This window comes from Labrus bergylta, chromosome 11, assembly GCF_963930695.1.
Source record: "Labrus bergylta chromosome 11, fLabBer1.1, whole genome shotgun sequence".
Lineage (NCBI taxonomy): Eukaryota > Metazoa > Chordata > Actinopteri > Labriformes > Labridae > Labrus > Labrus bergylta.
In genome coordinates this window covers 6,665,305-6,682,328 of record NC_089205.1, presented here as the reverse complement: position 1 = coordinate 6,682,328, position 17,024 = coordinate 6,665,305, and the positions used below count along the sequence as shown (strand labels likewise).

At 43.1% G+C, this 17,024-nt stretch overlaps 1 protein-coding gene across 3 annotated transcripts in view; it reads left to right on the top strand.

The window, feature by feature from the left end:
- Positions 1–17,024, top strand: part of myo18ab (myosin XVIIIA b) — a 107,091-nt gene that overhangs the window by 88,384 nt on the left and 1,683 nt on the right. For all 3 annotated transcript variants that reach the window (XM_065960523.1, XM_065960521.1, XM_065960522.1), the window contains 7 exons: positions 102–185; positions 1,762–1,899; positions 3,092–3,277; positions 3,881–4,020; positions 7,191–7,235; positions 13,498–13,620; positions 14,961–16,445. In XM_065960523.1, coding sequence (XP_065816595.1) covers positions 102–185; positions 1,762–1,899; positions 3,092–3,277; positions 3,881–4,020; positions 7,191–7,235; positions 13,498–13,620; positions 14,961–16,440 — 2,196 coding nt within the window. In that variant the 3' untranslated portion in view covers positions 16,441–16,445. The remainder of the gene's footprint in view (positions 1–101; positions 186–1,761; positions 1,900–3,091; positions 3,278–3,880; positions 4,021–7,190; positions 7,236–13,497; positions 13,621–14,960; positions 16,446–17,024) is intronic.

Sequence of the window (17,024 nt, the reverse complement as noted above, 5' to 3'; positions counted from 1 at the left end):
ACCTAATGGACTTAGATTTATCTGTTCAGGCTTCCACAGTTCAGGTTTGTGTTGACTGCAGACTTACTAATGGAGGAAGTACTTTCTTTGCTGTTTTTCAGTCGGCTCAGAACCTGGCTCAGATCAGCGACCTTCAGGCCCAGCTGGAGGAGGCCCTCAAGGAGAAGCAGGAGGTCCAGGAGAAGGTAGAAAATGTTTATCAATTTAACAAAAATTTGCCCCTGATCTTCTTTGTGTTGCCGAGTTAATTCTTTCCCTAAAAAAATCTACCTATCAAAAGATCATAAAAGAGGGAAATAAAAGATACAATGTAGAGATTCCGTGGCTCTAAATCAATACTACAATAACAAAGATGACGTCGAGGCTGGCGGGGAGTCATGGGAGTTCTAAAGACGACCGGGCGAAACCGACCCGAGGAAGAGAATGTGGATACAGACGATGTATCTGAATATTATTTACATGACGTTTTTTATCACTGCAGCATGTACACTAACAGTATGGCCGCTTTCAGTAGCAGCTCCTGCTTCTTTATGCAGCGGTCTTCGACATGTTTCCACGGCAACAATAAACATTCTCTCAGTCTTGGTGGGTCTGTAATGGCAGCCGCCACGACAAGAAACATCCTGTTATAACAATCAAATTACGTATTTCTCTGGCTTTGATAACTTGGGAATATTTGAGGTGATGTTAGTACTCAACAAGAAAATATATATAATATAGGTTTAGTGCATTTTTAATTAATTAAGATATTCTAATTTTAACATTGTCATACAATTCTACATATTGTACGTTTAACTGTTAAGAACAATGAGGACCGTTCGATCAGGAAAGTATAAACGAGATGAAGGCCGACACCTTCCTTCTCATTTTTATATGAACTGTGAAAAGATCTCTGCTTGAAGTTTTGTACTTAGAGAGCAGTCACAACAGAATACTAAGATGTCTACATTCTTAGAAAAATCTAATATGTGTTTGCTGTGAGTTTGTTCCAGTATCACTTACACAGGTTCAGATTGCAGCCCTCCCCTCGTTCACCATCCTGGGAAGTTTCTCGGGTTTCCTTTGCAGCGTCCAGCAAAGAATCCAGTTTTGCATTAGTGTGCAGCCTCAGTCCATTTGCTTTGCCTTTGCACTGCTCTCTTGACAAATACAACCCTTGATGTAATTGATGTGTCATTCAAGCAGGATTTGTTGCTGCAATATGTGACACAGATGGCCGACTTGGTTTCCCCAACTCAGCCGAGCAATAATGCTGAACATGCTTGTGCTGTCATCCCCGTAATGACTGCTGCCGCACGAATCTGTTTCTCCATCAGAAACAGATGTACCTGACAAATTAAAGCCAGCGAAGGAGGGTGGGGGGGAGGGATTACACTCCGCCCCCACCCTGAACAACGGACATGATGTGACTCTGACTCATGTCCTATAGAGAGTGAGGGAAAATCCTAAAACTTCTAGAAAGTTTAAAGACATACAACTCTCTCACACACACACACACACACACACACACACACACACACACACACACACATTGTCTCACAGGTTAACTTCTGTTATTTCAAAGCAACAATGTCATCTTAAATGCATCACGAGATGAGCATCTTGAGTTGTCAATGAAAAATTACAAAAAGCACAAATCATCAGTTGGTTGGGACAAAACCCTAAAGACGCAATGTCTGATTTTTGTGACACAATAAGAGCTCAGATTTGATTCCACTAACAAGTGTAGTGATTTTTAATGTGTGTTTCTTTTTTTCTTAGATGCAAGCGCTTCAGAGCCAGCTGGAGTTCCAGGAGCAGTCCATGGTGGAGAAGTCTCTCGTCAGCAGGCAGGAGGCGAAGAACCGCGAGCTGGAGACCAAGCTGGAGTTTGAGAGGACCCAGGTCAAACGCCTGGAGGTGAGAGCTAAAGACACACAGAGGGGCTGCTGGACAGGGGGGGATGCTCACTGCTTGGGGGGGGGGTTAAGGTTCAGCTGCAGAAACAGAAAACGTCTCGACAAACACAACATATATGAATGTACACTGTAGCTCTGTAAAACCTCCAAACACTGCCGGTTTTTATTTATATAAAACCATTCCAGCTTCACCTCGTCCTCCAGCCTGTTCTTCTCTCGCTTGACAATACCATTTTTTATTCTGTCATTTTCAGAATTACTTTCAGATTTTGCCTGAGACAAAAAGCACAAGTGAAGGATAAAGGTTACCATCCGCACGCTCCCGGGGACAAATTGAAATCCTCTCTCGCCCACAGATAAAATGACCCCGCACTCACATTTTCTGCACAGGTTCAGTTTAGTAATTACTAGCTGTGCAGCGTGCTCACCGCCAGGCAAGCCTCCCTCTGCTCCATGCCCTACAAAGTCAAAATACATTTTATTATTTATCTTAAAGATAGCCAGCCTGTAGTGAAATGTGCACGCTGAGGAAAACAGACACAAGGGTTAGACTGTTTCTGCCTTTGGGTGGAGTTTTTTTTTTTTTTTCTCCTCGGCAGCGGTAAAAAGCGCAGTGAGTGAATATTTCAGGTTGCCGGAGTAGTGTAGCTCGTCAAAGCTTGGAGGTAGCAGAGCTCAATCAATACAGACATGAGGAGGCCACGGAACAACACCCACTCACTATGTAAAATATGGACAGAGCTGGTGGCTAATGCAGGAGCTCTCTCGCTGGTGAAATGAGCTGCTGGCATTCATACACACGCAACAACTTTAAAAACACTCACACAGGACTCACCTGCTAAAACACAACTAAAAACCAACATGTGTGAAGACATTCTGCTGCACCACTCCAATTCATTATTGATAGAAATACGCTCATTAAAAGATTTATTTCTGACTGGAGAAGTGTTTACGCTTGTTTCTTTACTCTGAGAACTGCACTGTTCATTTTATTTAAGGCTTTTATTGGAATGTATTGAGTTCAGATTCTTGATGCCCTCCTCGATGTAGATCTTTATATGATTTCTAAATAAAATACAATGGGGGGATTCGACAAATGAAGCCAAGTTTGCTAGTTCATTTCACCACTGAGGGACCGTACTGCCTTTCTGCACACAGTAAGTAAAGCTTGTCTCCTCTTTTTGTCCGTGTAGACCCTTGTCGCTCGTCTGAAGGAGAACCTGGAGAAGCTGACGGAGGAGCGAGACCAGCGCAGCAGCAGCGAGAACCGAGAGAAGGAGCAGAACAAGCGTCTGCAGAGACAGATCCGAGACATCAAGGAGGAGACGAGTGAGCTTGCCAAAAAGGAATCCGAGGCCAGCCGCAAGAAGCACGAGCTGGTGAGCACTGGACCGAGAATTTACAGAGTGTTATCAATGAGCAGCAGTGCAGTCTGAGGTTGTCATGATGATACCAGAGATTAAAACTTTGATAAGATACTAGTCCAATTCAAACAATGTTGATACAAGTTTGATACCACTGTTGTAAAAAGGCAGTTTAATATAAGGTAATTTATTGTTTTTAGTTACTCATATCTGCAGGCAAACTCCTTCATGCTGTCTAAATTTTACAAATACGCTGGCAACATTTCAACTAGTTGTACAATTAAGGCAACGTCAACTCCTCCGCAGCCTGTCTGTTTGTGTGAGACATAAACATAACCTTTGCATCTTTAAGAGACTCCAAAAGGGCGAGAGAAACATCCGCTTTTACCGACCTGTGAATTTGAATGGAGCACCGCTGCTTTCTCTTTTACTTGCAGCAGTTTTTTGGTTAAGAATATGACTAAAGATCAAACGTTTTCTTTGAAAACACGTTGTATAGAAACGTTATGAAGTACTGAATATTTGGACAACCTTATTGTCACTCCTGATCTTGTAGGAGAGCCTGCATAAGAATTTCCATCCGAATATCTTCAGCTGAGTCTCCATTTCTTTCATCAGGAAATGGACATTGAGAGCTTAGAGGCTGCTAATCAGAGCCTGCAGGCGGACCTCAAGCTGGCCTTCAAGAGGATCGGGGACCTCCAGGCCGCCATCGAGGACGAGATGGAGAGTGACGACAATGAAGATCTCATCAACAGGTACAGAGATATAACACCGATGTTTGGAGCGCTTTAAAATCTCAGAAGATGGAAGTCATATGAGTTTGATCACAGGAAGTTTTACCACAAGCCAAAGCAACGATTTAGAATAACTTAAAAACCTTTTGCATACCACGAGGAGGGCATTTAGGTAAAGGGCGCTATGAAGATCTCGAGACTTTAGCTAAACCTAAAGTCTTAAAACCATGCCAGCAAAATAGTTAGGATGCTTTGCAATAAAACATACTGAAGTTAAATAAAGACTAAATAAGGAAATCTTACATTAAAGGTGTAATATGTAGAATTGTTACACTAAAATATCCAAATTAATTAAAAATGGACGAAACATAAAATTGTACATGTTTTTTGATGAGTACTTATATTTCATCAAAGATTTCCAACAGTTGTCAAAGCAAGAGAAATCCGTCATTTTGTAGTTGTAATGGGACGTGTTTATCATTGCCGTGGAAACCCTGTATGTTACGTCACAGACCGCTGCATACGGAAGAGGGAGCTGCTACTGAACGCTGCCGTACTGTCGCTGTATGTGCTGCTGTGATAAAAACGTCATATATATAATACTTGGGAGTAGCAGAAAGAATCACTCCCATGATTCCCCGCCAGCCTCACGTCATCTTTTGTTATTGTTTTGATTGAGAGCCCCCTGGTGGTGGAATTTACAAACTGTGCGTTTAAAACATATTTTATGTAAAACGCAACGTAAAGCAGAAAGTCTGAAACTGATGCAATCAAACGTTTCTTCCATTTTGCACATTAGCCCAACCTTTCTAGAGTGTAGATTGTAGTTCACTCATTGCTTCCAACCACATCTTTCGCTCTTTATTAACATGTTGGAAGTTGACATCATAAAATACAGAACAAACTATGCAAATCAAGACGGAGAAGTGTAATTGGCTCTTAATTTGTGATCAAGAATTCCCACTGCTCATATAAATATTACACCTAAATACAGTTATTACTATTATAAGTGTATCAGCTGCTTTTGTAGGATGTTTGACCACCTTTTCTTTACAGGTCACTTGATCCTTGTTGCTATCCAAAAGCAGTGGGACAGTACTGTGGATGTTTATAGCTCATCCAGTTATGAATTTGTTCTAATTAAAGGTCCACATTCAAGAGGAGCGGTCTCTTTTTCTACATTTGACTTCTCTCACTGGAGTATTTGTATCTGTGTCTCTTTTTGTCAGGACCGTCCATCGTAACCGCTCCTCACTATAAATCTTCACCCTGATAGTTTTCTGGGGGTGAAATAGTTCCACGTGTCGTCTTTCCTGCTTCTATTGTCTTCTCCACAAAAGATGTTTGTTTTTCGTTCCCAGAGTGAGAAGAGGAGATCAATATCAGCCGCTGTTTGTGTGTACAACAGAACCAGAGCTGTGATGAAGGAAAAAAAACACAGCCAGGCACATAGAGTTCCTGTAGTGTAGCGTTCACAGTGAGGCTTCCTTGTTCCGCTGTGCTGCACAAACACAACAACAACAACAACAACAACCTGTGCCCAACAATCAGCCCTGTCACAGAAGCGCTATTTATATAAAGTGATTATAAAGAATTATTAATGGATAAAGTTTGATCAGTGAGCTTTAGTGACGCATTTAAGATCCTTAGACAAAGCTAGGCTAGCTGTTTCCATCTGCTTCCAGTCTTTATGCTAAGCTAAGCTAATCACATCCAGACTCTAGTTCTGTCCTTTACACACAGACATCTGAAATATTGTTTTTATAGAAACACATGTTCCCTTAAACCCTCAATTGTTTTTTTCTCTATGTTGAGTTAGTTAGTTTCACTTTTGATGGCTAGAGGTCGACCGTTAAAATCTGATATGATCATTTATTTAGCTGCTGAAAGACGTTCCAAATAGTCAATTTTTACAGCAGAAATGTACATGTTTACAGCCTAGTACAAAAAATAATATTTGTTCGATTAGTCATAGTCCTCATCGACTAACACTGTTGGGGGGGTGAATTTTTATTCCATAAATATTTACAGTCTATGGTAGAATCAGGTAGCTTACATTTTTTTGCACCTATTCGCTGCATTACATTTTAGATGAAATCTACCCTCTGCGTTTACACATCGGCTCAACCCTGAAAACATGTCATTTCCAGGGCTTTTGTGTATGTGTGAATACAGCATTACAGACAGTTCATTATTATTCATGTTCCTGGGGGAATATTGCTCCTAAATAGGGGAATCTATTTTTTTAAAAACAGATGGTTATGTAGCAGAATTATGTTGAATTGAGAGAACCATAATCTTAAATTCACAGACAGTTGAATGGTTGATTGTCCTTACGTAACCTGTAGACAAAGAGCTGATCAACTTTTACCTGCTAAGTTTTGGTTCATATTTTCTCATCCTGAGAGCTCCCTTGTATGTCACTTTCAGAGACATGTTTCATCTATTGTTGATGCTGATAAATCGTCCAATCAGTTTACCGGTCGACCTCTTAGAATGTCATATTGCCATTTCACCAGTGACAGTTTCAACAAACCAATCCAAGCCTTGCAGATTTTGGTTTTCCTGCTTTCAAACACGTATCACACCTCCCTCCACCCCCCTGAGACAACAATCCTCCCAGCCTACATTTGGTGCAGCTCCTCACAGATAACACATAAATACCGAGAGTGTTAGTGACGCAGTCTAAAGGTAGTTCTTTCACTGACTCAGACTGTTTTTCTCACACCCAGCTCAAACTCCCATATTTCCTCTGGAGCTGGAGTAAGAAGACGTTCACACTCTCCGAGAGGCCTGCTGAGCTTCACTCGTGTTTTTTTCAGTCAATGAGTTCTTCTCCCTACAGCAGCAGCAAACAGTGTGTGAGTCACTGAGACTCACGCACTGTTAGGATTTCTCCTCCTCTCTGTATGCCAGACGCAAGATCAATCTGAGGCGGCTTGCTGAGTCAATGTCCCCACAAACATGACGCGTACAGTGCGGTTAGCTCGCCAAAGGAGGTAGAAAGGGAAAAAAAAAAACTGGGTCATCACAGCATCCTCCATGACCTCCATTATTACGGAGATATTTTTAGCTATCATTCATGTTTTATGTATTATTTTTGACTCTTCTTTCATGTCTTTCCTTTCTGTTTTTTCATGGTTTCTTTTCTCGTCTGTCCCTCCACACATCATCATCTTCATCACGACCAGTTTGCAAGACATGGTGACAAAGTATCAGAAAAGACAGAACCGAACGTGAGGAACTGTGTTTGTTGGGGTTTTTTTTCTGTTTGCAGCGCTGAAAATGATGCAGAATCCTTTGGTCTTTGCACATCTAGTAGAGAACAAAACTCACAGCTTTTCTCTGGATTTAGTTTCGGTCCAGTCAGTGCTTCACGTCTGGCTATTACTGTAGACAAGAGCTGAGTTTTAAAGGAAAAAAATCCCCCCCCCCCCGACGGGAAAAAAACTAGATAAGATATTTGGCTTTCTGCACATGTTGTGTTGTTTTGTGAATTTTTAGTGATCCTGGGATAATTTTCATCTATTTTAAGACTTCAGCTGTCGGTGTCAGGCCCTCAGAATCAAAGAGCGATGGCTCAGCTCCAGATCCAAACATGTTCAACAATTCAAACAGAAAAGAACTGCTTCATGAAAGAGGCAGAGATACATAAAATCCGAGGTGGGTGGGGGGTGTTCCTTTGATGTGTGAAGGCTCAGGGATGATGCATCATCACCAGTGCTCAGAGATTCCCTCATAACCCCCGGTTTACTCCACTCTTCATTGCATGCCCTCACATGCTGAGATGCATGAATATCTCTGACAATATGTTCCTGCAGCATGAAAACAGCCTCCTTCCTCAGACTCTCCTCTACGGTTTTACACTTTCAAAGCTTTGTATTTAAAGTTGCACCGCCATATTTTGTCCAGTCATGTCCCTCGAGGTGAAGATCTTCCCCTCGCCTCCCGCCTGAGGGGGACATCCTGCATCGTTTACCGCCTCATGTAGGTGAAGGGGCATCATGTCGGACGTGCTGTGTCATGTTCCAACAGACGACTCGGCCTCTCGCTCCTCGGGTCCTTTAAATTTTTCATCGTCCCTCTGCAGGGCGAGATGTGACCGCGGCTAGGCGGTGACATCCCCTCTGACAGCGGGATAAAAAAAGGGTGTGTTCCTCATCAATCTTTGACTCGCACCTGTTTAATAATGCAGGATTCTCAAATGTCTTACAAAAAGCGATCCTGCTCACAAGACAAGGAGCACAGACACGACTCTAACCTCTGGATCACTGCCGCTTCAGCCTCCGTTATCCTTTGGTTTTCTAACAATTTGTAGGATTTTATCAGAGCTAAAAGGAATAGGACTTTAGGATTTCAGGATTTTAATGAGATGATCCCTCTTCGTGTTAGGAGAAAGCTATAAATTATACATGTTTACATTTTGATACATAAATATTGATCCAGTTTAAATCCAGTAGGATTAGCCTTTGCTAAAATCAACAAAACCCTACAGGCACAGACCTACTTCTTAGTCCTTAGAATATCTTTTTTTTTTTTTTTTTTTTTTAAGATTTATTTTTGAGCTTTTTGTGCCTTTAATTGATAGATAGGACAGTGGATAGAGTCGGAAACCAGGGAGAGGGAGAGAGAGAGTGGGGAATGACATGCGGGATGGGAGCCACAGGCCGGACTCGAACCCAGGCCGCCCGCTTGAGACTACAGCCTCCATACATGGGGCGCGCGCCCTAACCACTGCGCCACCAGCGCCCCAATCCTTAGAATATCTTTGAATTAAATCAAGTTTTGTTTTCTACACATGAAGATCTTTACTGTAGATTACATGTCAAGATGTATTTTTGACATGGTGTTACTGCCCAACAGAGGTTTTTTGTTTCTCTTGATTTTCTCTTCATTGTGTATAGACAATGACTGAAATTCAAATCAGAGGTTTAAACCAGCGGCTTTGGCAGCGAGTTAGCCATCTCTCAGCCTGGAAGGTCGGGGTTCGATCCCCAGCTCCTGCAGCCACATTTTGATGTGTGCTTGAGCAAGACACTGAACCCCAAGTTGCTCCCCCTGATACATCAGCGACGTATCAATGTGTATGAATGTTTGAGTTAATACTGATAGCCACTTTACATAGCAGCCTCTACCATCAGTGTGTGAATGGGTCGGTGTGACCTGCGGTGTATAGACCCTTGGAATAAAAACCAAAAACAGAAATGACAAATTAAAAAAGGAAAGCAACATTCAAACCAAGCAGATGTTTTTGTAATAAATCTTGAATTGTCTCATTCTGGAAACATTCAAACACATCAATTCAACTCATATTAAACATCCTCAAATTCACATTTTCTTCATCCTTGACCTAACCTCCAAAAGTTCCATCTTAAATGTATCTTTTAAATGTCAACAATGGCGGTAATAAGGTGCTAATTGTGATGCCCTTTATTCTGCAACACCTCTGCAAACAAGATTTAGAAAATCCTGGGCATGCCCATAACTCGTAGAGGAAAATTAAATTGCGTCTCCTGCCACTACTGGATGAAGTGTAACAAGACAATCTAAAAAAACAAGAGACCAGATAAGTCACATAAGTAAACCAGTGTTGTAGATCTTAGAAGTCCAAATTCAAAAGAAACACAAAAAACACAGCATATGGAGTCCAGTTCCTCTTGGACCATTTTAGGTGTTTCCCTCCTATTGTCAACATGGCCAGAATTGAAATTTGAAAAATCCAGAGTTTTCTTTGTCTGAAATGATGACAAAATGAAATCAAAATTATGGGCAAATCCAAGACAAGAAAGATACTTTAAAGGTCATATATTGTGCAAAATACACTTCACCATGTTTCTCTAACACTACTATGTGCCTCTAGTCTATCTACAAACCCCCCAATGATGTGAAAAGTCCATCCTCTCAGTCATTAGCCTGCTCCACTTTTCAGAAAAAGTGTGCCGTTTGGAGATTTTCCCTTCATGACATCACAAAGGGCAGTAACCCCTCCCCCAGGTGGGTGACACTCCCACAGCTGGGTGTTTGTTCTGCCCTCTGAGTCTGCCTGTTGAAAATTGGGCATGCTGAGAGAAAGCCCGGACATCAAAGCCCTTCCAGAGAGGGGGCGTGGTCAGACACAGCTAATTTACATTTAAAGGTACAGACACAGAAACAGCCTGTTCTGAGCAGGGCTGAAATAGAGGGGTTTATAGGCATGATCAAATACAGGATCAGAGTGGATTTAGAACAAGAAACGTCACAGACATGTTTTGGGGAGCTGTGAGAATTATTTAAACTGGTTGAAAAGGAGGAGAATATGTGACCTTTAATGGAAACTGCTTGAAATGTTTACAACATGATCTTCTTGGGCATGCAAACCATCAGCATCAAAATGATATAAAAACATAATAAAAAATCAACAATATTGATTTAAGATTTCTCTTTTTGACAATTCCAGACATCCCTGCTCTTGTCACCATTACTGTTCTCTGAAATAAATAAAAAACAAGTCCTCTTTTCTAATATTGAGACAAGACGGATAAAAAATATCTGAATCCAGGACGAGACCAAGACCTTCAAAAAGTGGTGTCAAGGCAGGTACCAAGAGAGCGAGACAAATTTACCTAGCTGTCAAACATCGAATCAGACCGCCCACTCAGATGCTCGGAGGAAGAAGGAACATCTCTGATATTTTTCTATCTAACATTGAAGTCTTAAAGGCCTCTTCAGCCCTGAAATTGGACTGCAAACAGTCATGGGTGTAGTGCGTTAAGTAGCTCCTCAGCACAGTTAATAAATGACGTTTTGGATAAGTGTAGTTCATATTGTTCTGAACTCCAGGCTGACTGCAGGGGGAGATTAACAGCGTTACCTTTTCATGCGACACTGTAAATGAGCAGAGTGTTTTTTTAAAGCGCGAGTCTGCTGATGGTCTCTGAGAGGACGCATATGTCTGTCTGAGCTGCAGAGCTACAGGGACGTCACCCCGGTCCACAGCTTTCTATAACCGGGGCAGGAGCGGGGCGTCTATAAGACCCAGGGCTCACAGAGGAGCAGAGGAGGATCCATACAAGCTAATGATGAATGTAATAGTGTGTAACAGAGATGTACAACCAATGGCGGCAGAGTGTCACAGACAATTAATGTCTCCTCAGCGCTGTGTTTGTTTGCCTCCCCCAGGCTTTCAGCAGGCCTTAACTAATGGTGTGGTGGTCAAGGACATTTATTGTGGTTGACACGGTGTGTGAAGCGCTCAATTACATAGTGCCCACCGTTGTGGTTGTGTGTGCAGACCTGAGAGAGGACTCTATGTGCTCTGAATGTATCAGGAAAGTGTCCACAGATAGGAGAGCCGCTGAGAATAATGACAGTCAAAAGTTTCCTCGGCTGCAGAATTAGAGGGAACTTTTTCCAAGAGTCATTATTTCTCTTTAACTTGTCGAGTTTAAATTCTGGTTTTCAGGTCATCACATGCACATAGTGGGACAATTGTATAGAAAAAAAACAGACTCCCAAGTGCGTCTGAAAACGTGTTAGCCGCAGAGGCAAGTATCTTTCTGTGACCAGAGGTGTAGAAACATGATGATATTATAAAGTGCATGAGAATTTCCATGCAGATGTTGTTAGGGTGTTCAGCTTTACAGTTTAGATTAGAAAACTGGGAACCTGGATTTGGTGATGCTTCAAAACAATGTATGAAGGAAACGTTCATCCAATCCAGTAGTGGGAAAAAAAGAACGTTTTGCAGTGTCACTTGGTCAACAGGGTGGAGTCCCCAATTTCAAATTCATGATTTCTCAATGAAGGAGTTATTTAGAATAAGTGTATCCAGTCATAGCAGAGGTCAAAAGACTAATTTCCCCGAGCTGTCGAGAAGATTTTATCCTCAAAAACTCGATCTTTGCAGAGATTTAAGGATTTGATAAGAAAACATGTCTGGATTTTAGTTTCTGTCACCTAACGTCGGCGCGTCCTCTCCGCTTGTTAAATGATGTTTGCACAGTCTTTTTCTGACAAAGCATCCGCTGCTCCGTCATCAGAACAGTCGGCAGCAGCGAATCCCCGGATTGACTAATAGTCGAGGCATGTTCTACAAAGCTAATTACAGCTTTAAGAGTCCGTCGCCCCCGTTCTTCCTCCCATCCATCCATCCATCCCTCCCTCCTCTTCTTCTTCGGTGTGAATGCAGCCACCACGCGAGGTTATTGTATTCTGTGAATGCTGTGCATTTAAATCTCACTGGATGGATCTCCCCTTTGAAATGCAGCGAGCTTTTTGTCTCTGCCTGCTAATGATTTTAATTATAGGTGGTTCTCTTGTGTGCTGGAGAACAGAATATTTGTTTTTCTCTGTACACGATAGAAGTGGTTGTGAAATAGATGCAGAGATGTGGAGCCGCGCCTGCCATGTCTCTGCAGGACTATTAAGCTGTAACAACTTAATTTCACAGCGCCACACAAGCACTGGGCTCTGACGGCACTTAATGAGTGTGGCGCTCTTTTCATCCGTGTCAAATTTTATGACAAGCCCTCTCTTTTACTCCCCGGCTCGCGGTGGTTTGTGAACATGTAATGATAATTGAGAGGAAAAACAGTGCAGTGCCCAGCTGTGTACCAAATCATTCTGTCAAGAGCTGAAATGATGAGAGCATGCATATCTGTGTGTGTGTGCGCACCGCTGCTAATGGAAATAATTATCAAATGAAGGATGAATCTGGACTTTTTTCCACAGTGCAGGTCATGGAAAAATAAAGTTCCCTTAACAAAGGTGTTGTTTTTAGGTGGGATTATTCCTCCTTCTTTACGTCAATCTCCTCCTCCATGTTTGTACAAATCACATTTCCATATGCAGCAGGACCTGCAAGACTCAAGGTTGTGTTTGAAACCCAAAGATGTTAAGAATCGAGGGATCAAGCGAGGAACGCTGAAGTGTTTCCTCTTCTCTACTGCTGCTACACTGTACCGTCATAACACTCAACCCTGACACCAGCAATGACTCAGTTGCACGAGTTCATTTCATAGCTAAAAGACATGAGAGAGGACCCTGTGACATTCAAAGTCAGGTTGTAAAAAAATAAAAATATAAAATAAAGCTCTGTGTTTGGGTTTTGTTCCTGTCATGGTTGCACTCGAGCTCCGAAGCAGCTTTGGACGAGCAGAGGTAAAATGTTTGTTGTAGCTGACTGCAGAACATAAAGTACTCGTCTAACTATGACAACAGTGGGAATGCTGCGGCGTTTACAGCTTTACAACCTGTCGTGGGCATGTTGGTGTGTTTACAGGGGCTCTCTGAGCTGACTGCATGAGCTGCCTTTTCATCCAGAATAAACGCCACAATCCCTCTCTGCTGCCACACTAACACGTTACAGCCTGCTTTTTTATCGTCTGCTTCCACAGCAGACAGAGACTCACAGGAATCCTCTTTCCTCTGTTTTTGCACTAACATGTTTCTTATTTGAACGTTGACTCGCTCTTTATGACCTTCCTCTGACTTGTTGTCCTGTCTCTGACTCCTCATCAGTCAGGGGGATTCAGACACAGACTCTGAGCTGGAGGATCGGGTGGATGGGGTGAAGTCCTGGTTGTCCAAAAGCAAAGGTTCGGCCAAGAACCTTTCAGACGACGGCAGCCTCAAGAGCTCCAGGTCAGTACTCAAAGCTGCTGCTGTTTCTGTCACTCAAGCAGCAGTTAGTGAGCGCAAGACATGTTTTCTGTTTTACATGATCCGACCCAGAGGAAATAAAGCAGAGCAGAATATTCTGAAGAAATAAAACCTTTTATTTTCCTAAATGTATTTTTCTCACTGCTTTGTCTTGGCTGTCAGCCGCTTGGTGAGGAGGGGACTTTCTTTTTCCAAAAAAACAAACCATCTCCCTAGTAGATTTATCGACATGCCCGATGGCCAGCTGGCATCGTCTACCTGAGCAGCGTGCTGAGATTAATGAATGTGTCTGCAGGCTGACAGCTTCGATTGCCCTAGATTTGTCTCCTTACCTGAAGATTTAACTTCCCTCCCCCAGCTGAGCCACTCCCAACTTTAAAAACTTTGGGAGTTTTTAAATCTCTGTTAGCAGCGTGTCCCCGTCGGCAGGCACAGAGAGATTCATAGATCTACCGAGCACTTCCCACTTTAGTGGCGTCAGTTAAATTCCAGTGGCTTGAATTCACATTTAAATGAGTACAAGTACAATGACATTGTTTGTCACTTCTCACAGCAAGTTAACAAAGAACAGGCCAACAAGAAGAGGTAAAAGGAACATAGAGCTAAAAGTTAAGCGCGTTGGTTCAGACCACCGACTGTAAATAAGATGGACGAAAAGTCTCTACTGATGTTGTACAAAATTGAAGCCTAAATCCCGCAGAAATGGGAGCTGACATATTGCTCTCATGATGTCACTGGGAGTCTGTGCAGTAGGAATCGTCTGGTGGAGCTGTTATACTGACGGCACAGCCCTTTTGCCAACTAAAAAACACATTAAGCTTACTGATAAAACATCAGAGCAATTTAAATCATAATTAAATTAGTTGGTAGCGTTCTGTTTGTAATAGAATTTGAACAAAATGGCTGTGTAAATGTTAGAGTCTGGTCAATATGCTTCAGTTGCACAAATATTCCATTTGCTTTAACGTGGTTCTTAAGTGCAGGATGTTCCATTGTTATCATGACTCTAGCCTGTGTTCATCCTTGGTGGGCAGTCAAATGATTGTGTTGTTTGTTTCAGGACAGAAAATGGCCTTGTTATTCCCTCCTGGTTGTCTCCATTTGCGCTCCTCTTAATCCTTTTCTTTTATGTCATTACTGTACCTTTTTTTTTTGTTGGGTTAATTTCCAGCTCTTACATTTCTCATCACATTTCTGTTTTGATTAATTTGTTCTTCATTCTCCTCTTTCACTCACCACCTCTTGGTCCTTTATCTCATCTTTGTCATCTTCTCTCCCTTTGTCTTCATTCCTCTGTCCTCTCCGTTGTTGTTTCTCTCTAGATTTGCTGTAAATGTAGACTCAAAGGAAGGGAAAGAGTGGAAAGAGGGTAAGGAATGGAAAGAGGTAAATAAAGAGGGTAAAGAGGTAGACTCCAACAGGTCGGTGTCGGTCATGAGCTCCCTCAGCTACAGAAAACGATCCAACCTTGATTCCATCGGGGGCAAAGGGGACGCCCTCTTCAGCGCCCTTAAGGAGAACGCTGATTCAGAAGACACTCTCTCCTACCATAAAAGTAAACCCAAAAGCACCGATCAGGATGACGCGTACTCCTTCAGTTCCAGGAGGAAGTCTCAGGCAGGCGATGACAAGAACGGCAGAGAATCTGTCATTTCTCAGGCGTATTCTGAAGCCAACAGCCGAGCCAGGAAAGGCATGGACAGCCGCTGGGGTGACTTTGACAAAGAATCCACCGTTTCATTCACTGCACCGAGTCGGGCCTCCACACGCCTCGGGTTGAGCCCAGAGGATGATGCCAAGTCTACCATCAGCTTAGGTCGAACCACCTCACGCTTCGAACAGGACAGAGGTGGACGCTCAATGTATTCCAGTACTCCCAGTAGTCCTTCCTTCAGCAGACGGTCAGGGGGTCGCAGTCCTGGAAGTGTGAGCCGAGCCGACTCTCATATGTCGCTGGCACGGAGCTGCCGCCTGAGCGAGTTTGACGTTGATATGGATGACAGTAGAAGTGTTGCCTTAACAGAGAGATCCGCCTATAGTCCTCACTCGTCCATCGGCAGAAGTATCTCCATGCCTCCATCTCAAGCCAGAGCGACAACATCCGATAATGACCCAATTGATACCATGGACATCAAAACAGTCAGTCACCGGAACTACCTGGACCCTGACCTTGAGAAAGCCATCAACGAGGTGCTGAGCTTCAAGCCTATCAAATTCAAGCGCAGGAGCTTGGAAGACTCAGAGTGTGATGAAGAAAAGTCCAAGAAAGACGAAGAAGAAGACAGCACCCTGAAGCGAGACAGTGCTCGCCCTGCCAGCAGTCTGAGACGATCTGCCTCAGCAGTGGACTGCATGAGACCGGCCCGCAGCACCAGCAGCTGCAGCAGCCGCCATCGCAGCAAGAGCAAAGGAAAGAGCAAGAAGAAGAAGAGAAGCCACAGCTCCGAGTCGGACGGCTCAGGAGACGATCGTCGGCACAGGAGCAGCTCCAGTAGGAGATCCAAGAAGTCCAAGAAAAAGTCCAAGAAGAGGGACCAATCTTCCTCTTCATCCTCGTCTTCCTCTTCCTCTTCAGAATCTGAGTCTGGATCGGACTCGAGCTCAGGCGCCTCAACCATTTCCTACCGAAGCTCCAGCAGTGTGAAGAGGGCCCCTACTCGCAAGACGTCCAGTCCAGAAGAGGAAGAGGAAGCCAGGCCGCCAAGCGAGAACCAGCAAGTGAACAAAAAGGACGATAAGAAGAGGAAGAAGAAGGTGGACAGCCTGATGATGAAGTACCTCTACCGGCCTGACAGTGACTGAGGCAGGCAGGTGCTGGTCCCCTGAAAAAGGCGTGTTTTTGAAGCATGGATTGACCTAACCGATCCGCTCACACCTCCACAGTGTGAATTCTAATTTTCTGCGTTGGATTTGACGTGTCCTCGTTGGCATGCTAACAATGTTTGATGTTTACTTCACAAATTCAGCTTTGAAAAGCACTCGTAACCAAAACGTCTAATGCTGTCTTTTCACTGGTTCGGAAGAGTTCGGGCTTTAATTGAGGACCCTTTGGGGAGCAGAAAAGACTTGTTTTACCACATTGGGAAGTGTAGTTGGTGAGATGCTTCACCCAACAGGGATGTAAACTCAGCCTTTAATTACTCCTGAGATGTCACATTGATTTATGGCCCCAGAAAGGTAAAAATAACAGGAGTCAATTAAAAGAGGCCGTAATCACTTTTTACCTTCCAGTCCCAACGCTGCAGGCATAATTAGACCCCGAGCATTGATTTACAGCAACTGGCAAATTCATTTGAGATGCACATTTGACAGTAATTAAACCCCAGTTTGCAATATTTAAGCAGTTTGAATACTAGATAATATGAAAAAAGCTGGGCTGAACTGCA